Genomic DNA, 27263 nt, shown 5'->3' with positions numbered 1-27263 from the left:
TTAAGATTTACGTGTGTGGGGGGAGAGTTACTATCCTTGTCCCAACTTGTTTCATTAAGGCCAGTCACGTATGAATTGTAGTGAAGAGGGCGAATGACGAGACGAGAACGTATGACAGGAGACGAGACGAGAAAAGATGGCAGGAGACGAGACGAGAAGAGATGGCAGGAGGCGAAACGAGACGATGAGACGATAAGAGACGGAACAAAACGAAATGACGGAACAAGACGAAATTAAAGATGAAATGAGACGAGACGAGATGATAGGAGAGAAGACGAGACGAGACGATGAGACGATAAGAGACGGAACAAGACGAAATGATAGATGAAGTGAGACGAGACGATGATAGAAAACAAGACGAGACGAGGTGAGACGATGAGATAGGCGACGAGGCGAGAGAGACGGAGGAGCCAACAACACAAGCAGCAGTAGCAGGTCAACGCATCCCTCGTCAACACGACGCAACAGTTCCCAGAGACAACAACTTGCACGCCGGATCAAACGGACGCAATGGGACCACCGCCTTGCCAATGGCTCAGTCGAGAAGAGGAAACTCAGCCCCTCAGCCAGCCGTTCCGCCTATCACCCAACCAGCAAGTCACCCGGTCACCCAGCCATGTAGCCACTAAGCCAGTTGGTCATCACGTAACCCTTTTGGCCAGCAGTTCTTTCCTTCAACCATCAAGCAACTTAAACATCCAGTAGCCTAGCAGTATAAAAACAAACCATTCAGACATACAGCTCATTCAGCCTGCAAGGTAAGAGGCAAACAAGTAATCTAGTAAGAGTCAGTATATCTAGTATAGTCAGCCAACCAAACGAATAAGCCTTGCCACAGAGAGAATATTCCGACCGAGATAACGACGCTACTACTACAGGCGGCGGCGGCGATGGTGGTGGTGCAGACGACGGGGACTTCGACCCCTGAGGCGGAGGAAACCATGGAGGTATTATGGGCGCAACACGGCTCACTATCACCCTTACAATTACCGCGCCCTTTCGTGGCTGCTCTGGCCTTCTGACGGCGGGTTTAGCGGCGTCGGGGAGATACAAAGAGAGGGAAGAGGAACGTGAAGGGATAGCTAAACGGCCGGCCCACGCTGAGAAAAGAGCAAGGGGGAAAGGAGGGATGAAAGAGGTGGAATAGGAAAGGAGAACGAGGGAAGGTCAAACAGGGACGGGGGAATGAAAGAGGTGGAATGGGTAAGGAAAACAAGGACAGAAAGAAAAGGGGGAGGGATGGAACTGGTGAAATGGGAATCTAGTAAAGAAGGAACGAGAGGAGAAATGAAACGTGTGCGACACAGGGAATGGGGAAGTGGTATGGCAAAGGGGTCATGTTAGGGGGGGGGGAGAGAGAGAGAGAGAGAGAGAGAGAGAGAGAGAGAGAGAGAGAGAGAGAGAGAGAGAGAGAGAGAGAGAGAGAGAGAGATAAGACAAATAAAGAATACCCTAAAAGTCAGTGAGCTATGGCGTGGTTCCTGATCTCAATAATTCAAAACGCCATTAGCGAGAGAGAGAGAGAGAGAGAGAGAGAGAGAGAGAGAGAGAGAGAGAGAGAGAGAGAGAGAGACTACTCCCCTTCGAAGCCAGCATAGCACCCTCTTCCCCCTGGGGCTTGTAATGGAATTATCCCCCTCGAAAATTGTTGAGGGAGCTGCGTGCTGGGTAATTAGCGATATAAACTGGATTAGCCATCTCGACTCCCTCCCTCCTCCACCCGCCACTCCCTATCCCTCCCCTCCTCCTTTCCTCCTCCTTCTCCTCCTCCTCCTCCTCCTCCTCCCTCCCTTTACCTCACTGGCATGTAATGTGAACCCTCGTATCGTGTGGAGGATAGGCGGGAAAGGGAGGAAGGAGGGTAAGGAAAGGAAGGGGGGGGAGGAAGGAGGAGGAGGAACAAGAGCCAGTGGAACATGAGGGATTAAAATTTGGAGAGACAGGTGACCACGGCGTTGTAACAGCATGACGATACGGACTGAAGGATGACAGACGCACATACAAGATCAATTACGTTAATGAAAAATGAAACCAGCACAATCGTCACAATAAGTGAAGACTGCGAAAACTTCTTATCAATCAATTAGCACTTCACAGTTCCAAAGTGATTACCCGCGTTACTTTCCTCTCCAGTTCATATGGGAAGTGTGAGTGTGTGGGAGGGGGTTGGGGGTAGAGAGGTGTATATGTGTTTCGATTTGCATGTTTTTTTTTTTGTTTGTTTTCCTCCAAACAGTTTGAGTTAGAAAAACTGTGTGTGTGTGTGTGTGTGTGTGTGTGTGTGTGTGTGTGTGTGTGTGTGTGTGTGTGTGTGTGTGTGTGTGCGCACGAGGCGACACACCACTCCACTCTCTTTCCCAGGTTGTCACTCATCCACATTGTCACCTGTCCTCCCCTCCACCCTCCCCTCCTCTTCCTCTCTTCCTCCTCCCTCCACCTCAGCCTCTATCCATGCCTCCAACTATCCCCTCCTTCCTTTCCACTCATCATCACTCCCTCCATTTATTGTCACTATCACTACTATCCCCTCCTCTTCCTGCTCCTCCTCCTCTTCCCCCTCTCCTGTTCTCCACCTCTTCCCTTTCCTCCACACTTCATGGGTTGCTACTCCGCTCTTCTACTCATCATCCTTCTCTTTAAACTTTATCTTTGCTACATCCAGCACTTATTCCTTCCACTTATTCCCTTCCTCTTCTTCTTCCCTATACTCTTCCAACCCGTGTGTGTGTGTGTGTGTGTGTGTGTGTGTGTGTGTGTGTGTGAAATTTATATAAGCTGCCCGTGGGGGTGCACCGCGTGGACCTGCTGGTGGACTTCTGGCAGGCCTCGTTCAGTACAGGGAGTGACGTGATGGAATACTAACTCATTTTCTAACTCTGACATCTGCAATCTCCCCAAAACCACCACCACCAAGCTGATGTTATGTGACCGCGAAATCATCAGTTATTTGACACAGTTCTCAAAATTAATCCCTTAGATCGTAAAGAAGAGATAACATCACCCACTAGCTGTACGACATCTGGCTGCGACCACGGGCCCAGAAAACAAACCCGCCAAGAGCACTCTGGAAGTCTCTTGGCGTAGTGAAGAGAAGAAAATGTGGGAGTGATGGCGGCGATGAGCTGAAGTCAGAAGGAAGTACGAAAGACTGTGGGAAGCGAAAGGAGGTGTCCAGACGGAAAAAGGCAGCAAAGAAAAGACGTGTGTAGGCTACTGACGAAGAAGGTAAAGTGTTGGAAAATCGCCGGCAATGCGGGGCCGAGAAACGTTTGTCCCTCTTTGGCCGCAGCGCCGCCGAGCACCAAGTGAGTGTCCCAGGAGAGGAAGGGCACTGGTGAAACAGTATGTTAAATCAGTTCAGGAAAAGACTAGATAAGTGTACTGTAAACAAATATGGGTATAGAGGATGCGTGAGAAGTGTACTAATTAAAAGAAAAAATGAAAAAGAAATAAGCTGAGAAAAAAAAGATAGAGGGAAAGAATTCCAGAAATTTTAGTGCCTGGAGGTAGCAAACGAGAGGAAACTAATGAAGAGAAAAGGGGAGAGTGAAGGGAAAAAGGCAGTGTTGGTGGTGGAGGATGGACAGAACCTAGAAAAATGGACACGAGGGAGGGAACCCCAGATAAATTGGATGTTTGGAAGGTGAAAGGAAAGAGCTATGGAGTTCTTGGAAAGTAGGAAGGAGGCAGATAAAGAAAGGATGGCGAGGGTGAAGTTGGAAAGCGGGGATATGGGTAAATATTTTATTTATCAAACACCCGTAGAAGGTAGCAGCGCTCTCAAAGAACTCAAGCACAGCCCGCAAACACGTAACTACCACAAAAATAAACAACACCAACGTCATTTATTTCGACAAAGGAAGTGTGTGTGAGTGAAGGAGACACTAACTGGGGTTAAACAGAGGTGGGAGAGAGAGAACAGAGGGGACAGCAGAGGGGTGTGTGATGGAATATATCTGTAACTGAGCGAGTTAGAGAGGAATAAAGGGACAAAGAGATGCAAGAAGAATAAAAAGGTAGTTAATTTGGAGAGGTGGGGAATAAAGGAGGGTAAGAGGAGGAAAACTAATCATGTAAACACAAAATGGATTTTCTTAACATTTAATTCCTCACTCACTCACTCCTCACTCCAGATCATTTAATGGAAAACAAATGACTGTGCTCGGCCGAAGGAGGCTGAACGTGCGTTGTAGTTTTTCGCTTCGTTTTAGTTTTCTTCTTGCGCGGGGCTGCCGGGCGTCACATCAATAGAGCGAAAAATGTGCCCTAAGAGTTACATTGAGTGGATGATTAGTGTTTTTGTGTGTGGCTGCTGAGCGTTGAAAAGAACAAAAATATGATCAGTCAACGCAACTGGCCATCGTCAGAAGGGAACATCAACAACAGTCAAGACAAGGCGATATTGTGGATTAATTTCCAGGCGCTTTTGACTCGTGTGCGCGCGCTTACGTGTGCGTGTGCGTGCTTGTATGCGTGTGTGCGTGTGTGCGTGTACGTGTGTGCGTCTATTCTCAAGGCGTCGTCACTGTCGCATTGCCGCCACGGAACATCATCTCCAGCACGAGCGTGGGCAGGTTAGGGGCCTCGTGGCTGCCGCGTGGACACCTGCCGCCCGCCAAGGACATCCTGGGAGCCCACTCCCCACCAGCCATAGCCCACACCTCCAGCGTCAGCCTGCGTAACACCCGCATCTCTCCCTCCTTCTGAAACCTGAAGAACACCACAAGTGAGTCACGCCGCCCTCCAACGCTAGCCTCTCCTTGGCTCGGACTCATCCCTGTCAGCAGCTCTACCTTCCACTTTAACCTGCCCTGCCCTTCATTACGCTCTCTCTCGTCCCACTCTACAAGCCACTCTACCCTGCGCTGCGCCTTGCCCCGTCTCACTCCATAAGGCAACGCTGCTCTACGTTCAATCACGCTTCGTCCCACTTCGCTACGCTACCATCAGTTTCATTCCATTCTGAACCTCTAGTCTCACTCCACCGAGCTCAGCATATTCTCCTTCACCTCCCCATACCTCGTTCGACTTCACAGCACTACTCGTAGATATATTCCGCTTCAGAGGAATTAGGGGAGAAGAGGTAGAAGAATAACGGGAGAAGAGGTAGAAGAATAACGGGAGAAGAGGTAGAAGAATTAACCGACATCAACATAAGTAGGGAGCTCGTGATTAGACAGATAGATAGACTTAAAGTCACTAAGGCGCCAGGGCCAGATGAACTTTTCCCCAGGGTAATAAAGGAATGTGAAACTGAAATAAGTGGGCAGTTAACAGAAGTATTTAGTTAGTCACTAGACACAGGGGTGGTGCCCGTTTCATGGAGGCAAGCACACGTTATTCCAATATTTAAGAATGAGACAAGTCTTCTATGGAGAACTATAGGCCGATTAGTTTGACGTCAGTTATAGGTAAAATGATTGAGTCAATAATAGCTGTAACCCCTGTAACCCCTGTAACTACACCTCACCCATCGTGAGTAGTAGGGGGGGATTCTGGAGCTGCCCTGTGTAGGCCACCCGGCCTCTTGCAGTTTCCTTATGTTCTTATGTTCTGCCCCACTCCCCTAAGCAGTACTCCGCTGTGTACCGCCCCGCCCAGCCTAACCCAGCCCGCCAGTCCGATGCCGCCCCCTACCTGCAGCCTCCCAATGATTACTCACATTTGGATGCCCTTTTGGGAGAACCAGGTGACGAGGCCGCTGTGGCTGATGACATACAGGTAAAGGCCGCCTGAGGGACCGGCTAGGAACCTGGCCTCGCTGGGGGCCTCGATGGGCACCTCCTGCACGGGGAACAGCTGCGGCGTGAGGGGAAGGCGGGCCACCCTGGGCGAGGGAGTAGCACTCTTGACCAGCCTCCCGCGGTGGCCCAGGGGTGTGAGGCCGTCCAAGCTGTACCAGTCAACTCTGTGGCACCGTGCACGGCAAATAAACTTAGTAAAACGAAATACAACGACTTCAACAAATTGTATTTTACTAGTAATATCCCTAACCTAGGCAATTTATAAACATACTATATCAGGTTTGAAAAGGCAATGATATTATGATGTGACAATGTTCTGTTCGTATTTAGGAAGGGTCGTGTAAGGAGCAGCATGTAATTAAAAAAAAAAGTAAACGGTCAAGCAAAAGCAATAAATGAAAAGATGAAGCAAAGGCTACTAAAAGAACGCACCTCAGAATGGTACGATAAAAGAAAATTATTCAACAAAATACTAAATACGTTCAATAATGGTACCATGTTATATCTCTGACTTCCCTGATCCCTCAAGTATTGCATTGATTTTAATCCCTAAAACGCTCAGCAGTGTGCTGGCGTGTTGCATCTTATTAAGTTTTCGTTCCCTCTGCCTTAAACAGCCACCCACCTGTAGATACAGACGCGCCCGGCCCGCAGCCCCGCTCTGTGGCCCTCTGTCACGGCCACCAGCAGTAAGTCTGTGCCGCGGGACACCATCTCCACAAACACCACGTCCTCCAGGAACTCTTCCTGCGGGACGACATTTAATTTGGAGAGTACATTCATTTCACTGCTGCTGTTAATACAAAACCACTACCACACGCCCACCGTCGACCACACCCACTACTAGTTTCCTCCCCCCAACAATTATCACTACTAGCCACCACTCCTATACCCCCCTTCCCACACACACGCGCGCGCGCACAGACGCGCGCGCACACACACACACACACCACACACACACGCACACACACACACACACGCACACACCTGTAAGAGGCGGAATTCCCTGCGTTCCTTATCATACTGGAAGAGAGAGATTCCTCCGCCCTTCAGCGCCGTCCTCCCGGGGTCCGCCACAGCGAGGGTGAGGCCGCTGCTTCCGACGGGAGGCGTGTGTATGGCGGCGGACACCTGGAGTGGGGAAGGTGTTGCAGGGCGTGGTGTTGCGCCACAGGGCGTCAGAAGTCATCCAGTGACGTGGGGTGACGTGATGGTGCAGGGCGTGACAGGGCGTGGCGTTGGGAAGAAGGGCAAGGTGTGGCGTGCCAGGGCGTGGCGTGGCAAGGCGTGGCAAGACGTGGCGGCAGGGCGGAGACAATGCAGCTCATTAGAGTATCCTCTAACATCATTTACAATAATTATGGTTATGCAATAATGTCTTAATGTCCTGTGAGACTTTCATTATTTTCTCTGCCTGCTGGCTCGTGAAGAAATTATGAGAGGAGGATTGTGTATGTCTTGGGGGGAGGAGAGGACAGGTAGGGGAGGGTAGTGAGATGGTGGAGGAGGTTGGCGGTGTGGAGAGAAAAGTGGAGGGTTGCTGTGGATAGAAAAGGGATGCTGGTGAAGTGGGGAGAGTTGAAAAAAGGGGGAGAGAGTGTGGGGAGGAGAAAAAAGTTCAAGGGTAAGGAAAAAGGAAAATTGGAGGAAGAGGGAATAAAAGGCTTCATGTACCAGGAGAGAGAGGAAGATGGCGTGGAGAAAGAGGAAAATTGATGAGGAAATGGAAATAAAAACTTCCTTACCTTTGTGGGCTTGGTGAGGTTGAGTCGCTGGTGCTCCGCAAAGACGCCCGCCTGCCGCTCGCACAGCACCACAACGTCCGTGCCCCGCGCCTCCACCACCACCAGGCACACATTCCCGTCATCCTCAGGCCACACCACCTGGCCAGACGAAGTATTAGGAATAAGGGCGAATAATTGGGTAGTGCTTCTACAGGAAAGACAGAACGATTAAGTTTAGCAGGAGAGATAATGAGGGTAAGAAATAGGAGAATTGCATAAGAAGTGGTATGCCAAGTCAGAGCGAAGGTGAGGATAGAAAAGATGATGGAGAGGAAGGTTGAATATAAAATAAAGAGTATGGGTATGGACGAGTAGACTGGACTAACAAAATACTTGTGGAGTAAAGAGAAAGGAGTGAAAAAGAAAGGAAAGAAAAAGGAGAAGTAAATGATAAAATAGAGTGTGCTGGGCATAACAAAAAATAATAATAAAACACGAAAATAACCAACCATGAAATTCTCTACACAGCACAACTGAGGACACCCTTCATACATCAGTCACCACCCTCTGGACGCGTGACAGGCTTCATTACCGGCCTCAGCACCTAGTAGGGATGAGAGGGATGGTGTGAGCCTCACCTGGATATCCACGGCGCCGGGTACGCCGAGGACGGTCCTGAGGACAGCTCCTTGGGGTGTCGCCTCCCACACGTGCAGGTTCTCGTCAGTCTGCAGAGGAGGCACGACACTGGCCGTTAACACAAACACTAAGGTATGTTCACCACCTCACACACACCCGTTCAATCAGTACTCATGCCAGGAAAAAAATATACTAAAAAATTTAGGTGACGCCAAAAACTATTGTAATAAATAAGGTTTGTCAGTCCTTATTTTGACATTTTATTCCATGCCAAGCCTCAGTATTCCTGTGTAGTTTCTTTCTCAGCTTGGATACAAATTGAAATGGTAGTTATAAATCGGCAACCACTGAAAAGTATTGCTGCTGGAAGGAGGGCGGCCTTACCTCAGGGTCGGGGATGGCGGAGGTGGTGACGTCGGTGGTGTGGTCATCGCGGCAGGCGTGTGTCGTCACCAAGAAGTTGCGACCCTCAGAGGCGTAGCTGACGAGGCCAGTGGTACACCTGCCCGCCAGCACCACACCTATGTACACACACACACACACACACACACACACACACACACACACACACACACATATGGTCAGTATAAATTAATGCATCCACGGTAAAACATCACCCTAATTTGCAGTAAATCACACAAAACCTGATCCCCGCTTCCGTTTTTAAGGTTCCTTCGGTAATGTAAGGACAACGACTACGGTCAGGCTGGCGTCTCACCGGAGTGGGCGTAGCGGTCAGCGTGAGGATCTCGTTGCAGGACGGGGACGCTGCCACTCCCCGAGAGGAGGGCAAGGTGATGGTTCGGGGAGAGGGGCGCCGTGGTGAGGGGCCTCGGTGCTGCTGCTCCCATAGTGAGAGGCAAGAGTCGTTCCAGGTGCGGGTCTAGTTCCTGCACAACGCGCCATCCCCAGTTTTCCCTGACTCGGCCTGTGGGGGGACACGACACACCTCAACAACATAAATGGATAGATCGATAGTAACCACACAAATACACCGAGTACAACAGCCATCAAATTACAACACGGCCGCCCCCCTCCGGTAACACAGTATAACACGTCCAGATTCCTCCACCCACGACAATGCCAAACGGCACCTTACCAAGCTGGGCGCGCTCGCTCAAGACGCTGAGGCTGTGCAGACGAGAAAAGTCGCCAAAGAAGTGCTTGAAGTCACCGAAGTTAGGCAAGGGCGCGGGGTCTTGAGTCTGGAGGCTGATGGCGTCCTTAAACACCACAATCTCCTTGAAGACGACCGGTGCCTTAACCACCACGGAGGCATTACTAAGAAACTGTGGAGGCGAGAGAGGTGAGCGTTACTCTGGATGACCCGTGCCGCGTGTCGACGGCAAGGTGAAAATGTTGATGTAGAGGAAGATTTTGATGTCATGATTCAGCTAAGACTCCCCATTAGTTTCCATGCGTGAATATTGTTTCGTGAATATATTGTTTCCCACACACCTATACAACACTAGTAGACCAATCTCATTTGGGCATTGATACAGCTACACCTTAAGCAGGGCTCACATAGGCGTTTTTCCTCCAAATGTTGGAGCTAGGCGCAACCACGGCTGCAGGTTCCCCCAACCTGGAGCAAGTTGTAGGTTGTCCGTACGGATGGAAAGCGGTTGTAGGTATGAGCAACCACGCTGCTATATGTAAACAAACTGACGACGGTAATGGCTGAGGAGTAGCGGAAGAACCGGTGTGTGTCGCCACATTGTATATTCTATTCAGCTTTCTATCTTATTTCCTGGTTATGATGGCCTACCAAGAGAATTCTGTCATATCTGCATCGCCAGTTCGTGAAGTGGATTTCTCATTCTGGTGTCTTGCGTGGTTGGATGTGAGTGGGGCTACCATTTATAATAGTTCAAAAAACTTTTTTCTCTATTCACTGAAAATTTTAGGACTCCCGGTCTTCACAACACGGCGCCATGTCGATACAGGGCAACTGGTTTGTTTACGTTTTGGATACAAGAAGCCGACCTTGGTCGTGTGAGGGACACCCAGAAAAGTTGAAGTTGTGGTTGTGCCTGCCTCCAACGCGGTTGGAGGAAAAACGCCGTGTGAGACCAGCTTTACTCTTACTCCTAATATATGCGAGGTTCAAACCCTTGACGATTAGATAGAGAATAACTTCCCTCCACCCTTATACCACCAATTCCGGCAAAGTTTCGACGATTCATTTGAGATACAAGTGGTCGAGAGCGAAGAGAGTAAAAAATATATAAAGTATTCATGTTCATCCCAAATGGCCAACTCCTGCAGACTCACCGCCCGCCGCCATGCGTCCGACAAGCTGTAACCATTGAACAGGCCGTCCAAGGCAGTCAGACCAGCAAGGCTCTCCAAGGCGACACCTGGCGAATTAGAAGAAAACATGTGGCCGGACAAAGCTACGTGTTATAAGGGCAAGAGTTCGATTTCATCGGCCTCACAGAATATCAAAGCGACTCAAGCTAGTAATGTGGTCTGTTTAGAAAAATTTAAAAGGCAAAAGCCAAACATGGTCAAGAAAAACATAATACAATTACAGTACCTGAAATTTCGATCAGTTTATATCGAAGTGTAATACAAAAATGTAAAGAGCACCTAAAGACAAGTCATCAGAAGGTTCAGTGGCGCCTTCCAGTAGCAGTCTGACCAACACCACGGGAACCTATCGTAACGTGGAGGAAGCAGCGAGGACGAGGACAAGGTAAAGGACTCACCGTGGGGCTGGTTCACGAGGAAAGTTTTCGTCAATGTCTGGCGTCCCGTACGGGTCATGACGTGACGACTTGTGAATTCGACCCCGTCCACCAGGCCTCCCACGCTGACCTCGGCCATCAAGCATCAGGTTAGACACTCGTAATGACGACTATCAGTAAATCATCGTTTTCAAAACGTTAACAATAGTACAACATAGTTTTCAGAGGGCAGATACCTCACATTTTCCGCTGGCATGATGATATAACTAGAGGGGCATCAGGGAAGAGAGGACTCCAAAAGGAGAGTAAAGAAATGGGTGGGTAAGATGCACCAACCTGATGACGGAAGGAATGCTGGCCACGATGAGGTTTCCAGTGATGGTAGTGAGACCCGGGACGTGACCGCACGAGTCTTGTGGCACCCAGCTTTGCAGGGCACGAGACACATCCACGCCTTGCACCAAGCTGCCACAACAAAATGGTGGAGGATTGAAAAAAACTTAGTTGTACAGAAATCTCAAAGCATTAAGCAGTTAATATTTCAAACCGTCGATGGTTAACTCGACTCAATAAAAGACTGGAATGTTAATTGATCTCCTTTTTGGCACTTTTTTTACGTTTCCGCCTATGGCGCCGATAGGCTTTCTTGGTGGGGCATGATGGTCGGCCCCAGCCCGTTGTGGCGCAGGCAAGTGTTTATAGTGGCGCCATCTTGATTAGCTCATGATACCCCCCAGAGCTTATCAATGACCCTCTCTCTTAGAGAGATAATTTAGACTCCGGGTTGATAGGTGGTCTTCTGGACAGTATGTAGGTAGTCTTAGGCCACTCGGCAGTGACTGAAAAATCCCATCTTGTGGCACCGGGCGGGGCGCGAGCCCGCGTCGTCCAGGACACGGCGCCGCCACGCTAACCATTCAGCCACCGTCTCCCCACCAAACTGAGCTTGAAAACTCATATCTAAAGCCAACAGTTGACATGGAAAGCAAATATTGGCCATACCTGTTCTCTAGCACAGTCAGGTTTCTGAGGATAATCAGGTCTTGCAGGAAGTTCTTTGGACTGCGGACAACACAGCGCTGGGAGTGGCGGCACAGCTGACTGCCCTTCAGGCCATTGTTCACGGCTTCCGAGGTGGCCACACTGCCTACCGGTGAGATAGAATGGCCTCTCCGGCGTTACACATTGGGGCATAACAACGAGATACAGATTAAATTAATTACGTTAGTATCGACGAGCCCACTGATCTATAAAACATTTTTTTGTAAACATTTGTTTTTGCAAAGCAACGACACGTTAAATATGAATATTTATCTTATTTAAAAAAGAATCACCCTAAGTAGTGTTGGTAAAAAAACATAAAGGAGTCTGCAAGAGGCCGATTGGCCTATAGAAGGCAGCTCCTGTTATCCTAACCCCACCTTACCTCACTATCCATGAATTTATCCAACCTCTTCTTGAATGTATCTATGGTATTGGCACCCACAACATGACTGCCAAGCCTGTTCCATTCATCCACCACTCTATTTGTGAACCAATTCTTGTCTACTTCTTCGCTGAATCTGAATTTGATTGCTACGTGTCCTACCTGGCTCTTTTACTACCAAAACGCTGTTGACATCCCCTTTATTAGAGCCCTTCATCCATTTATAGACCTCGATAAGGTCTCCTCGCAACCTTCGCCTTTGTAGTGAGTGTAGATTTAAATGTTTAAGTCTATCCTCATAGGGCAAGTTTCTCACACCTTGAATCATTTTTGTCATCCTTTTCTGTACAGATTCTAACATATTGATATCCATCCTATCGTAGGGTGACCTCAGCGCTCCTATTGCTTACGCTCCTTGAGATGAAACCCAGTACCCTGTTTGCACGATTCTTAGCCTATATGCATTGGGCCCTTGGACGAAGGTCAGTGCTCACTAAGACTCCTAAGTCACTCTCACACCCAGACCTGCTTAGAGAAGTGTCATTTAAGGAGTAATTATGTGAGTGGTTATTCCTACCTACACTCAGAATGCTACACTTCCCGACATTGAATTCCATTTGCCACTTTCCCGCCCAATCATAAAGTCTGTCAAGCTCATCCTGGAGAACGTTAACGTCCTGGTCTGATTGGATTACTCTACCGATCTTGGTATCATCTGCGAACTTACTGACATCACTACTAATTCCTGTGTCCAATTCATTGATGTAAATGATAAAAAAACAGCGGACCCAGCACCGACCCCTGTGGGACTCCACTCGTAACACTGCCCCACTCAGATTTTTTACCATTGATTTGCACTCTCTGCTTCCTACCACTAAGCCACGCTACAGGAGGAAAGGGAGGGGCGGCAACAGGGGAAGAGGAGGAGGAGGGGAATGACGATGAGTGGGAGAAGGAGAGAGAGGAGGGGGTGACGTCGACGGGGAAGGGGGAGAGGAGAAGGAGGAGGAGAAGGAGGAGGTGGCGGAGGAGGTGGTGGGGGAGGCGGGGGAGGAGAGGGAGGAGGGGGAGGCGGGGGATGAGGGGGAGGTTGGGAGAGTAGGGTGCTAGGTTCAGGAGCAAAGAGGATGGATAATGGAAGAGTTCGACATCTGGAAGAGAAGCCAAGAGGCGGTACATCAGTGGCCGCGTCTAGGGATGCAGGTCCTGACAACCATTGTACCTTCAGAGTGGAGGCTGGCGAAGGTTGGGTGGCCGGTGAAAACCTGGGTGCCGCCCGAGAACAACACCTGCTGCAAACTGTTACCCGGCTCGCCGTTGATGAAGGAACTCTGAGGAAAATGTGCAAATTCTCCTTAAAAAAAATCTACAAAAACTTCCAGAACACCTTCGACCATTTGTAACTAACTAGCTGCTAAAAATAAACAACATCATAAAAACATTCACGTCAGCACAATGAGTGCCTCCTCACGTTAATGGCGGGAGTGTAGAGCGCGTCAACCTCCAGACTGCTGAAGGTGTAGTTGCCCACCACCCTCTGCACCTCGCCAGTGTCACAGTACTTTTGCAGCAAGTCTGAGCGAAGGTCCTGTAGATCCTCGCCATTAACCTGCATGGGTCAAGACACAAGTACTGTTAAGTTGGCACGCACGCACACGCGCACACACACACACACACACACACACACACACACACACACACACACACACACACACACATAACACACGCGTGCACACGCACGCACACACACACACAAAATGGATGGTTGTATTCTTGAAAAAATAAAATGTTGAAAACTAAAATTATAACTCCTAAAGTCAAGGCTCAAGGGGTTATCATTATTATATTTGGTTTCGACTTTATATTGTCGTTTCATTAATACAACCATTCCTTTTGCATACTTTTGTTTCTAATTGGTGCTGTGTTGATAGAAGTAAGAACAAATATTTTTTTCCTCATTAATATATATATATATATATATATATATATATATATATATATATATATATATATATATATATATATATATATATATATACACACATTAGTCTAGATGTGCGAGCGTACCTTGGTCGCCGTGGAGTAGTTGAGCTTGACCACCCTCAGTGTGGACACGGCAACTTTCGCGGAAGTGTCCGCCAGCCAGTACTGCGTCGCAGCCTCGGCGGTCACCTCGTGGCTCGACATCACCGCCGAGCCGGCGTTCAGAGCATTATTCGCCAACACCTGGCCTGAGGAAGGCGGCGTGGAGGAGGAGATCCACAAATTAAAACAAAATAATAATCTCAAAAACTTGGTCAGGCTAGGTTTTAGAAACCTAATTCACTAGCTTTTGAAGTTGGCCCAGGAGTTCTAACAGACATCTTACCTTGGATGGTGAAGTTCTTGATGGGGAAGTAAGGGCAGTGGTCCGCGCGACTGCCAGACGTGATGGCGCCGGAGACATGCATGTTGCCCAGGAAGGTCTTGGCGGCAGTGAACACCACGCCGGACGAGTGTTGCAAGACGGCGTGGGTGCCAAGGTCCCACCCCTGCACCAGACCATCCACCATCGTCCACGCCGCCCACACAAGCCCACCTTTCAAAGACACACACAAGACCAGACATGGGTGGAGTTTACCTAATGTAAAGTTCGGCTATAGGTTGGCATGCTGCACAATAATAGGTGTAACAAGGAGGTCGAAGGTGACTGAGCAATGGTGGTGGTTGATGCTTACGGAAGGCGAAGGTGGCGTGAAGAGTGACGGGCTGCGTGGTCAGGAAAGTGGCCCCAAACAGGCGGGTGAGGTCAACGCCCTGCAGCGTGGCCCCGTGGAGCACTGTTGCCTTGTAGATAGTGATGTTGAGGAAGGACACGGGACCCAGGATGTCTTGGTCGCCGGCTCTCAAGAGCCATCCGTCCCGGAACTGGGCGGCGGACACCCTATCAAGCGAATCTGTGGGATGAAGAAACTGAATGGTTTGCTCCTGACAGAGCGTGAGGGTGTCGACATGGCCAGGCAAGTACAGGTGAAGTCAGGTATTGCCTCACCTCTAAAGAGTAGTGCGCTCACGTACACGACACCAGTGAAGTTGAGGCTTCCCGTGAGGATGGTATCGCCGTGCAGGGGCACCATACGGCTGGCGAGGCTGGACAGGAGGGACGGGGAGATTCAAGCGACTAGGGGATTAGGTTTGTTATCGGTTTATTCACACACATTTTGAGAGGCTACCGACGAAGTACTAAATACCCCACCCGGTGTGTGGTTTGGAAATGAAGATATATATACCAAAAGATATATTATAGCACTACTACTACTGCCACCACAAACACTATCACCGCTGCTACTATTGTTACAACAATCAAGGAAAACATATGTAATGATGACAACGGTGTGTGTGTGTGTGTGTGTGTGTGTGTGTGTGTGTGTGTGTGTGTGTGTGTGTGTGTGTGTGTGTGTGTGTGTGTGTGTGTGTGTGTGTTTCTGACGTCTCCACCAGTATTTATTTCTTCGGCATCACGAAAAGTGTGATGGCAGCTGCCCCCACCTTTCCGCAGACTGCTGTGACGTGCAACCTATGTCTTGGACAGTAGGGTATGTGAACAACAGAAAAGACAACGTTACGCCGAACTCGCCCAGCGCTATCGCTTCGAGTCGCTAGCGATAGAGACCATGGGTACCCTTGGCCCCGCATTCGCCAATCTGCTCCAAGAAATAGGACGCAGGATGACGGAGCAGACGGATGAGCAGCGTGAGACCTGCTGGCTCCGGCAGAGGATCAGCATGGCCGTAGTCCGCGGAAACGCGGCTGCCATCAACACGGGTCCTTAGATCCCACTCCCAACGCAATACACACACGCACGCACGCACGCACCCACACAGTGTGTGTGTGTGTGTGTGTGTGTGTGTGTGTGTGTGTGTGTGTGTTTGCGCGAGCGCGCGCAAATGTATGTGTATATATGGGTGAGTGAAAGTAGATGTGCACGTGCCTTTGACTTTGACTACTAACAGCCATACCATTGCCCCACAGCCACCAACACCAAAATAACCTTACATGTGTACTAAGATAACATTAGTTCGCAGTTTTTATGAGCATAGATAAATGTATGACGGTCCGCAGAAAGAAAAGGAGAAGGAAAAGGATGGGAAAGGCTTTATCACCTGGGAAGGTTGAGAGTGTGGGGGGTGCCGAGGGGATCCAGGTAGACGAGTCTGTGGGTGGTGACGTTACGCCGCACAACCAGGTGTCGCAGGTGCAGGGCTCCCGTGACCACCTGCGGCCCACCTGGGAACAACCACCACCACCCTCAGCCAACACACACACACACACACACACACACACACACACACACACACGCACACGCACACACACAAAAAAACATAATGAAAAATCTTTTGAATAACATGACCAGATAACCCAGAGTAGCAAATATGCCCTAGCATGAGAAAAATTCACATACTCGTACCTGGGTTTGTGGTAAGCGAGTTGAAGAAGAGGTCGGTGACATTGACGCCGCTGATGAATTGGGCAATGAGGTTGGAGGCCCTCGTCCCGCCCAGCCGCACCGTCAGCTCGGTGAAGGTTTTTATCCCTGCTCGGGGAGGAATGACAAAAAAGTTAAGAGAGGCGCGCAGAGACCGGAGCAGGAGGGAACAAACGAACTGAGTAATGAGAAATTGGCAGAGGATGCCTAATTTTTTTTTTTTTCAGCAAGGCAGGGAACTCAATGGCAAAAACAACAAAAAAAGTCTGCTAGACGCTGCTCTGAACAAAAACAGAATGATAAGAGGCCGAAAGAGAAGTCAATTTCGAGTGAAGAGGTGTTTTGATACTCTCCTCTTGGATGAGTTTTAGTTATGGGCAGAAGGAAATACAGACGAAGGAAAGCTCCTAGAGAGTCTACCAGCGAAAGGGATAAAAGAAATCTGGATGTTAGATTAAAGGCGGATAAAGCTATGATGGATAAATGAATATGATTATGAATGTGTCAGTAAGGGAGAGAACGAAAAAAGTGAAAATCAGGTGACAAAAACAAAGTATTCGATAAAATGTAATTCAACGAGATAAAAGAGTAAGGTGGAGTGTGTGTGCCTTAGCGCGACTCACCCGTGATGGCTGCGGGGCGGTCCAGCCGCACCAAGTCCTCCAGAGGCACGTCTCTCACCCGGCCATGTGCGAACACCACGCTGGGGGAAGAAGGAGGGAGTGAGGGGGCGGCACATCCCAGCGGCGGACACGTGCTCTTCGCCCACACGAGGCACTCACCCGATACATACCTGGCCGCGGACACCCTGGCAAAGGTGACGGGCTGCAGCAGCTTCTGGCTCGCCACTGGGGACGTCACCGCCACGCTCCGGCTCAGCAGGGCCAGGTCAACGCCGCTCACCTCGCCCCGCAAAAGCACGTGAGCCGCCGCCGTAACGGAACCCTGCGGGAAAAGGTGGTCTCTGAGGACGCCCGGTGAGAAGCCCCGCGGAGAGGGGAGGACAGAGGACTGTGATAAAGAGCAGCAAGGCAGGGAGACCATGCCGGGGGGGGGGGAGAGAGAGAAAGAAAGAGAAAAAGAAAGAGAAAAAGAGAGAGAGAAAAAGAGAAAGAGAGAGAGAGAGAGAGAGAGAAAGAGAGAGAGAGAGAGAGAGAGAGAGAGAGAGAGAGAGAGAGAGAGAGAGAGAGAGAGAGAGAGAGAGAGAGAGAGAGAGAGAGAGAGAGAGAGAGAGAGAGAGAGAGAGAGAGAGAGAGAGAGAGAGAGAGACTGACTAATCACTGCAAGATGGGCAGGGTGAAAGTGAACTTGTTGAGAGGTAGAGGTCTAGAGAAAATCTAGAGAAGGAGAGACAGCGCTCGCCACGTACCGTGAAAACAAAGGGCTGTGGAAGGACGTGTTGGCCACCCAGGGTGACGAAGGCATCGGCAGGCGTTCCATTAATAACAGATGCCGTCACTGACCCGACCACCTGAGACCATCGATCCAAATATCAAAATTTTAATCTACTTACATCAAATTTAAATTTACTTGTATTTCCAACTTCTCAACTTTGTCGTGAATTGCTGATGTACGTATGTAAGTTAATTTACGGCAAACTTTAAATGAACATTTCATAAACGGTATGCCTGGCTAACCGTGACGGGTGCGGCGAAGGTGAGTGAGGTGGCGGGAGTAGTGGTGAGCCACAGGGCGTGTTGCACCACCCGCATCACCCCATGTTCCTGCACGGAGACCGTGCCCAGCCCTGCCCGAAACACGAGGTGCCGCACCTTCTCCCTGTGTTCCGCTGACAAGAGGAGAAAGTAAAGACACGCGCTTTATCTCTTGATCTCGCGCGGATATTTAAATTAAGACTTCCACTGACTCTTTGTTGAACAAGAGCAAGCAAAGTTAGACAAAAGGAGATATGGAGACAATAAAGCATGAGCTTAATTAAAATTCTGTATACTCTTACTAAATAAATGCCGCCCACCCACACCCCATGAACCCCCCACCCACCCATACCCAACCAACCCCCTACCCACCCACACCAAACGCACTCATGCCCCCCCACACATACCTATGAAGCTTGAGTAGCTGGAGAAGGCAGGATCGAAATAAGCAGTGTATTCTTTTTGAAGAGTAGGGTGAAGCTTCGCATCCTCAAGTAACTGGGAGATGGAATAGCCCTCAAGACGACCCGCTAACCAAAGACCGTCCCAGTTCCAGTCGGTCAAGGGGACGACGTTGGGAGGGTAACTTGAAACCTCGTGCTTAATGGTGTGTTCTTCAGTAATGACATTCATGTAGTCCACTAGGCCGTGAGTGGCTCTCAGTAGATAGTAAATACGAACAGACAGCAGTTTCTCGGAGTCTCTTGCCATCGGTGATCCATTCTTGTTGTAGAGAAGACTAAGGTACGCCTCAATTTCAGGAGAAAGTTTATCTGCCATCAGGCACAGCTGCATAGCATCTCTCAGCTGCAAAAGCTGATTGGCCAAAACGCTGGAGTTATATTCTGATACAAACTTGAGCTCGTCCGCCAATATCATATCAAGTGTCTCTCTTGCCGCCTCGATTGCGTAGGCTACAAACTCGTGGTCGATGGTGTGTGGCGAGGGACACCTCGGGTTCAGGTAAGGATTGAACGCTTGAACGTCTCGAGTAAAGTTCAGCAGGATAGTCAAACTCTCTATCAATTCCTCATTACTCACGAGTTGTCGTTCAAGATCATGCATAATCTCGGGCATTTCTTCGGGATCAACGAAGTACACCGTCGTCGTTTCAGTGACAGAAGTAGAAACTGGAGAAAGAAATTCAAAGCATTTCTTAAGTTTGTCAACGATCGTTATGCCGACATCCAAAAGTCTCTCTAAGTACAACGCCCTATATCGCAACCTGTCGGACCAATAGTGGTAGTGCGAGGACGAAGCGAAACTGAACACAAAATCCAAAAACTCGAAATCACTCTGTAGTCTCTCACTATCCAATGTTTCTAGGAATTTGATGGGGTCCAGAACGAATTTCTTGAGAGTATCAATTATGAAGCCAAAACCATCGAACATGCTTCCCTCCAAGCCAACGTCATACTCTGATGTCTCCGTTGAATCAACGTTGCCTTGCGACTGCAACACAGTGAAGAGGTAGTGGGAAGTCATCTGCAGCCGGGGGTACAAATACATTAGGTGGTCAGAGTCTTGCAAAAGAGCCAGAGACAGGCTGCTGCAATTGTCATAGTTCAGCGAAATCGACAAAGGCACAAGCATCGGGTCGGCCTTGGTGACAGAGCGACGCACTTCCATGGCGCTGTTTTCATCGGAAAATTTAATCATGACTTCCAGTGGCTCTTCCGGGTCTGTGGGTGGACTTTCTGTGATAATAGCGCAGGTGATGTCTTGCGATACCAAAGTTGGCGTTGCAGCCTCTTTTGTAGAGTGGGTTGTTTCACCTCCTGAGGATGAGTGTGCTGTTGATGTCTCCGTAGTTACGTTGTGTGAACCCTCTTCGAAGGTATTTGTAGTGATACTTTGCGTTGAACCGTCAACCGCCGTTTCGGTTGTTGTATCTTCCTCTGATGTAGTAAGGAGTCGCTGGACAGTTGTGGCTGATTCGTCGACTGAGGCATCAGTCGTTGCAAGGTCTTTTATTGCACCAAGTAAAGAGTCACCGTTACTGCCCCCAACCAAAGTGCCTTCAGAAACATCAGTTTCCAGAGTTGTGACCTCATTACATTCGAAACAGGGAGTTGCATTTGAAGAAGTTGTGTAGTTCAAAATATTGTTGTCTGTGTCGACCGACGAGTTGCTCTCCAACACAGGACAGTCGATGCAGGGGGTTGTGTCTCGTACAGGATCAGTCGTTACCTTTGTTGTGTTTTCTGTCGTATCAGTTGTTAAATGAGTTGTATCTTCAATAAAATCATCAGTTTTGTGAGTTTGCACTTCTGAAGAACCAGTCGTTGCAAGGTCTTTTATTGCACCAAGTAATGAGTCACCGTTACTGTCCCCAACCATGGTGCCTTCAGAAACATCAGTTTCCAGAGTTGTGACCTCAGCAGGTCGAGTAGTCGTTTGATTCTCTGATCCATTAATATCATCTAAGCCACCATTTTCGTCTTCATTTGGAGTGCTCTCAGAAGAATCAGTCGTTACGAGAGTTGTCTCTTCTGCAGGAGTCGTCGTTGCAAGGTTTTTTATTGCATCAAAAATGCCGCCAAGATTGTCTTCATCCACAGGTTCTTCAGAAGTAGACGTTGAGGGCGTTGCCATTTCTGTATGGAGAGTCGTTGTAAGATTCAATAATGCATTAAAGAAGTTATTAATATCAGCACTGCTGTCCTCATTAATGGTCTCTCCTTCAGAACCAGATGAAAAAGAACCAAAAGAACGAGCCAATATTTCTTCCAAAGGAACCAGGGATGTACTGGGAGTTGCATAGTGGAGGGAAGACGTTAGGGAGGTAGTCGAGTCCTCAGTGGTAGAGGTAGGGGAGGTGGCAGGGTCCGCTGTGGCAAAAGTTAGGGAAGGAATTGGGTCTTCACGCACTGTTATAGTAGCGGTCAGGTCTTCAGTGATGGAAACTGGAGTAGTAGAGTTCTCACTATAAGTGGTCGGACGATGGCTGATGGAAGAAGAAACGGAAGGCTCTTCACTGAAAGTCGAATTATCTTCGGTTGTGGAAGATAAACTGGTCAAGATTTCACCGGAAATCTTGGTAGAATCTTCGGTGGAGGAGAACGAAGCGGTTGATATCTCACTGGAAATGATTGAATCTTCAGAGGTGAAGAATAAAGTGGTCGATATCTCACGGGAAATGGTTGAATCTTCAGGGGTGGAGGATGAAGCGGTTGATATCTCACTGGCAATGGTTGAATCTTCGTTGGTGGACGATGAAGCGGTTGATATCTCACTGGAAATGGTTGAATCTACGGTGGCGGAGGATGAAACGGTCGATATCTCACTAGATATGGTTGAATCTTCGGTGGTGGAGAATAAAGTGGCCGATATCTCACTGAAAATGGTTGAATCTTCGGTGGTGGAGGATGAAGTAGCCGATATCTCACTGGAAATGGTTGAATCTTCAGGGGGAAAGAATGAAGTGGTCGATATCTCACTGAAAATGGTTGAATCCTCAGGGTTAGAGGATGAATTGATCGATATCTCACTGGAAATGGATGAATCTTCGGTGGTGGAGGATGAAGTAGCCGATATCTCACTGGAAATGGTTGAATCTTCAGGGGGAAAGAATGAAGTGGTCGATATCTCACTGAAAATGGTTGAATCCTCAGAGGGAGAGGATGAAGTGATCGATATCTCACTGGAAATGGTTGAATCTTCAGGGGGAAAGAATGAAGTGGTCGATATCTCACTGAAAATGGTTGAATCCTCAGGGTTAGAGGATGAAGTGATCGATATCTCACTGGAAATGGATGAATCTTCGGTATTGGAGGATGAAGTGGTCGATATCTCACTGAAAATGGTTGAATCTTCAGTGGTGGAGGATGAAGTAGCCGATATCTCACTGGAAATGGTTGAATCTTCAGGGGGAAAGAATGAAGTGGTCGATATCTCACTGAAAATGGTTGAATCCTCAGGGGTAGAGGATGAAGTAATCGATATCTCACTGGAAATGGTTGAATCTTCAGGGGGAAAGAATGAAGTGGTCGATATCTCACTGAAAATGGTTGAATCCTCAGGGGTAGAGGATGAAGTAACCGATATCTCACTGGAAATGGTTGAATCTTCAAGGGGAAAGAATGAAGTGGTCGATATCTCACTGAAAATGGTTGAATCATCAGGGTTAGAGGATGAAGTGATCGATATCTCACTGGAAATGGTTGAATCTTCGGTATTGGAGGATGAAGTGGTCGATATCTCACTGGAAATGGTTGAGTTTTCAGGAGTAGAGGATGAAGTGGTCGATATCTCACTGGAAATGGTTGAATCTTCAGGAGTAGAGGATGAAATGGTCGATATCTCACTGAAAATGGTTGAATCTTCAGGAGTAGAGGATGGAATGGTCGATATCTCACTGGAAATGTTCGAATCTTTGGTGGTGAAGGATGGAGAAGTCGTAGAGCTGTCGCTGAAAATGGTAACATCTTCAGTAGTGGAGGGTGGATGAGGGGTAAATGTCAGATTCGAACCGGTCAGCAGTACGGTGGATGGCGGAGCTTCGGTCAAATCTTCAAAGGAAATGGTCGTGTCTTCATTGATAAAGGATGAAGTGCTCGAGTCCTCACCGGAAATAGTCAAATTAGTGGCAGTGGTAAAAGGAAAGAAAGTGGATTCCTCGCTGGAAATGACCGGGCCATTGACTGTGGAGGATGGAAACGTTGTAGAGTCTTCATTGGAGATGGTTGTGGTCTGGGTGGTGGAGGGTAGAGAAATGGTTTGGTCCTCAGTGGAAGTTGTTAGATTTCCAGTGAATGAGGACGGAGATGGAGAAGCGGTGGAGTTATCGCCAGTGGACAAAGACTCAGTAGTCGATGGACTATTAGTTGTCTCTGCCAGTTCATCATCTACAAAGAAAAAATGGCAAGTTAGGACCCATCGTAATACTAGACATCACAATCAACAAGTGTAAGACCCTTCATAAAATCAAATAACGATTCATGACATAACAGGCAAGACGGTAAATGCTTCAAAGTATGAAAAAATATCTCATTCACATAGCTAGTAACACATTTTTAAACTGTACGAAACATCATATTACTTGCAACTGGTGCTTCCCTCTTGGTCCTGGAGACGAAGAGATTTAAAGCCTCACGATGCACCTCTTGTCGATACTTTATGAGCACCTGGAGACTCTGCTTCCCTCCTTCAGGGGATATGCCGCACACAGCTGCTGCATAGATCTGTTTCCTAAGCTGTTTATGCATCCTCACTGTCTGCAGTAGCCGCCCTAAGAGATGGTGTATTACGCCGGTTTCTAGCATCCCGAAATGGCGAGTTGAAAGGTGCCACATTCTTCTGATGATGGACGAATATTGAGACATGCTTCTTAGCGCCTTAAATATTGGCGTGATACTTGGGGTGCAAGTTTTTTGCAAATTTTTGTCCACTGCCATATTCTCCCGAATTTCTGGGCAAACTAACACGCAGTTGTTAAACAATATGTCAGGTGGCAGATGATGCAACTCGTGGTTTCTTGCTACAGATATAAGAGAACTAAGAATGACGATGTCTTGTCTGGTTGGTGTGTTTCGTCCAGTGACGTCACGTATCTTCAACAAATCATTTGAAGTTAATCTAATTTTCTTAAGTTCCCTCTCCTCTTTAACGATATACCGCTTCACATTACTGATGATTTCCAAAACAGTTTTCCTTGTCAAGAGAGTTCCATCCTGTGTAGTGCTGTTAATCCACTCTACCTCCTGCAAAATGTTATAAAGCTTAAAGCAGGAGTCATCCTCAAGTGATGAAATAGCGCAGGCTACGTTTTGTGTTAGTGCCTTAAAAAAGTGCAAGCTATGTCCCGGAACAAGCAAGATGCCTTGCGGTGCCTTCACAAGATAGCTAAGGAGATGCCGTGCAGCAGCCACGCCCTTCAGAGACAACAGCAACGCCTCGCTGCGGTCCTTCGGGGTCTTCGGTTTGTTGGCCTTCGAGGAGCCACAGCTTTCACTGGACCACCGACGCCGTCGCGTGCCGACATCAGGCGAATCGCTCCGCAACACATGAAGCGACGATAACATCTTGTGGGCTGTCACCTGCTGATCCCCCGACAGTAGCAACACGTCCAGGCGTCCCTCGCTCACCTGTGGCAGAATGAATCATGTTAGACTTTGGTGGTCACTGCCCTCACCCCCTTTACTTACGCGGCTAGCAGCCATTAGAAGACACGTTGGGGGAACTCACCTGTCTCACAAATCACTGATATAATAATGCTATGAATGAACGGTCTAGCACGCCTGCTGATTAGGCACAGGTGTGGCCAGCCGCCGGGACTCACCGTGAGGCTGTTGAGTGCCCGGGTCACGGAGAGTAAATCGGCTCGCACGTTTCTGAAGGCGGCCCGGGGCACGTTGTACGAGTACTGCCTGCCGTTGAGGAACACGTCGGCGGGAACCCGCACTCCGTTGACGCGCCCCTCTACCGCCATTACCTGCGTCGCCAGCCCCCCAGCCTGGTGATCACCTGCACAAGTGTAAACAAAGCTTAGGGGCACAATCATAAAGCTGCTGGGTAATGTAGGAAAATATGTTTTCTCACATGTAATGACTATCATTCTGGCATGGCGTAGTGTCACCGATTTATTATATACAACGTACGTATAGGTACTATACTCAGTGTGCTCAACGCATGCGTAACGCGCTTCCCAATAGGCCTGAGAGTGTGGAATTCATCTCAGGACGTGGTTGGCTGCTGATGGGGTGGTGGGGGGGTGCCGGAGTAGTGAGTTTTGTAATTACAAAACAGTAATTATAGCCACCACCCTTCTCACCTGATCTGACCTGTCCCTCGCACCTGCACATTCCTTACCCTTCCTGAGGTACTACCTCAGCATGGCTTCGTCCGACACTGCACTTTCACTCTTACGTCGGATGTTAAAATATTCTCGGTATCTTTTTAATATTCCATACAGCGACTTGCTTTTTAGTGTGCGACAGGGTAAAATTAGCTGGCGCCTCAGTGATGCCATGATACATACTTTCTTTTGTTACTATTTGTAGAAACAGGTGAGAAGTCTAAAAACACTTTCAAATAGATCCGAGTCTCGGATGTCTATTTATCACGGTGAAGTGTGATTTCCAATCCCTATGGAAACTTTAACCAATGAGCAGTGAGTGAGCGTTCATGCCCATCTATGCCCACCCCGTGGGAGGCACTTGAGTGCTCTCTCTTCCCTGAAGGAGACGTGGCACCGTACGCGTTCAGCAACTGAAAATGCTTGTTGAACACGTAGTGGCTCATGACTCTTCATTACAGTGGCAATTTTACCTATAAATCACATAATAAACTCTCTAATGTTGTGGCACCTTCACGTGGATCAAGCTTTTTCCAAAAACTTATAACGGCAGTCACGTCAAAGGAAAACCTAAGTCACGGAGACTGACGTGGACCCTGTGGAGCACAGTATAAGGGACGGTGCATTCCGCCAATGGCATTGTTGGGCAAGATGATGCCACTTTATTCCAAAGAGGACAGGCTCAGGGTCGCTCATTTAAGTGAATTGATGTTATTTTATACTCATTGTTGTTTTCTGACGTAAATTTAGCTCTGTGCCATGACAGAGTGGTGTTCGTGGATTATCGAACGTCCCTTCACGTGCATCACTCACTTGTGATGACCTGCAGTCCAGTGTAGTCAGTTCGTAGCGGATTCTCTAGGTCGAGGTGCGTAGTGAGGTTGATCTTCAGGTTCCCATAGTAGGCTAAGTCGCCCCTCACGCGCACCAAACCTGCAACACAACAGTCTCAGACGGTAACGCTTGGGCCGCGTGTGGTTACTTGCATCACTGTAAAGGCTACTTGGTCCACCTCCTCAAATATCTATTATTTTGCAACAATGTTAAAAAAAAGCATCAGGTATAATAACAGGGCAAGCTTTGAGAAACCAACAGCGTCTGTAGGTAAATGCATAATAACGAGTTATGAAAGTGTTTGGCAACAGCAACGACATTTGTACGTAACCTACCGCTGACTGTGTGGCGGCCGTCCCTGAATACTAGTGTGGAGAGGAGCGGCGAGAGCGGTATGCTGTTGATGGTGATCACCTCCATGGAATCGACGCTCAAGTGCTGACAGGTGAGGAGACCTGGGAGGAGAAGGGGAAGAAAAGTTTGCGTGTCATAATCGTAAATTTTCTCGGTGTAGATACTCAAATGATATTTCATGTTTCAGTAGACACCTGCAAAGCCAATGGCCAATGCTGAGCAGCATGCAGGGTCTGGCACGATGCATTACCTTTCAGGTACTGGTACTCGTTGGCGGTAAGAACGGATTTTCGAGTGATGTGGACACCGTCAACAGACAGAGCGAGCAGGCCGGCGGCGCTAACGTTGGCGAGGATGGTAACTTGCCCGTGGAGGGTGTGGCGGCCACTCAGCGTAACGTAGGAAGAGAAGGGAACGCCTGCCAGCATCGTAATCCTCGCAGGGGCCTGGTGGCACGACAGGAAGGCTCGAGCTGTCACAGTCTCAAGAAGCAAGGTTCATTCTTCTTCCCGATCTCCTAATCCCGCCACTCCATGCAACCCCTGTCTCGGAACTGTATTTTTACGATATTTATGCCGATTTATACCCAACTACGGTGTTTGACACCGTTTTCTAATAAATTTTAACGTACAATTCATACTTCATCATAACATTTTCCGTCGGGAATTGCTCTTCTCTGTGATAATAAAATTTTTCCTTTAATTTAACTCACAGATGCCGAGTTCTGATTTGCGTGTTTTTGATTAGCTTATTTTTTCCTGCAAATAACTAATTTTGGGGAGGTGGTAAAGGGTGCCTAATTCATTAAATTAATGATTTCTGATGGGAAAAGTTCACATACCAGCAAAATAGTTTCATCCGCCATTAAGTTGTACCTTTTTAATTTATCCTATTTTCCTGTACTCAGCCCCGTTGTGGTGCACTTTAGATGACCTA

The 27263-nt window shown here is 48.4% G+C and overlaps 1 protein-coding gene across 4 annotated transcripts in view; it reads right to left on the bottom strand.

Moving 5' to 3' along the window:
- Positions 1–4085: 4085 nt before the first annotated feature.
- Positions 4086–27263, bottom strand: part of LOC127004358 (uncharacterized) — a 32380-nt gene continuing 9202 nt past the window's right edge. For all 4 annotated transcript variants that reach the window (XM_050871958.1, XM_050871960.1, XM_050871959.1 and 1 more), the window contains 31 exons: positions 26578–26773; positions 26309–26428; positions 25953–26072; positions 24624–24808; positions 23385–24429; positions 18751–23190; positions 18326–18477; positions 18058–18159; positions 17482–17633; positions 17312–17391; positions 16671–16796; positions 16366–16489; positions 15255–15352; positions 14941–15159; positions 14592–14801; positions 14291–14454; positions 13695–13832; positions 13446–13554; positions 11800–11944; positions 11134–11262; positions 10819–10922; positions 10382–10467; positions 9207–9396; positions 8826–9035; positions 8492–8628; positions 8107–8196; positions 7490–7627; positions 6732–6875; positions 6370–6491; positions 5663–5908; positions 4086–4710 (listed from right to left, as the gene is read on the bottom strand). In XM_050871958.1, coding sequence (XP_050727915.1) covers positions 4512–4710; positions 5663–5908; positions 6370–6491; positions 6732–6875; positions 7490–7627; positions 8107–8196; positions 8492–8628; positions 8826–9035; positions 9207–9396; positions 10382–10467; positions 10819–10922; positions 11134–11262; positions 11800–11944; positions 13446–13554; positions 13695–13832; positions 14291–14454; positions 14592–14801; positions 14941–15159; positions 15255–15352; positions 16366–16489; positions 16671–16796; positions 17312–17391; positions 17482–17633; positions 18058–18159; positions 18326–18477; positions 18751–23190; positions 23385–24429; positions 24624–24808; positions 25953–26072; positions 26309–26428; positions 26578–26773 — 9720 coding nt within the window. In that variant the 3' untranslated portion in view covers positions 4086–4511. The remainder of the gene's footprint in view (positions 4711–5662; positions 5909–6369; positions 6492–6731; positions 6876–7489; positions 7628–8106; positions 8197–8491; positions 8629–8825; positions 9036–9206; positions 9397–10381; positions 10468–10818; positions 10923–11133; positions 11263–11799; positions 11945–13445; positions 13555–13694; positions 13833–14290; positions 14455–14591; positions 14802–14940; positions 15160–15254; positions 15353–16365; positions 16490–16670; positions 16797–17311; positions 17392–17481; positions 17634–18057; positions 18160–18325; positions 18478–18750; positions 23191–23384; positions 24430–24623; positions 24809–25952; positions 26073–26308; positions 26429–26577; positions 26774–27263) is intronic.

The sequence above is a fragment of the Eriocheir sinensis genome, chromosome 28 (assembly GCF_024679095.1).
Source record: "Eriocheir sinensis breed Jianghai 21 chromosome 28, ASM2467909v1, whole genome shotgun sequence".
Taxonomy (NCBI): Eukaryota; Metazoa; Arthropoda; class Malacostraca; order Decapoda; family Varunidae; genus Eriocheir; species Eriocheir sinensis.
Note: the sequence above shows the minus strand (reverse complement) of the source record. Positions and strands in the feature narration are given on the sequence as shown.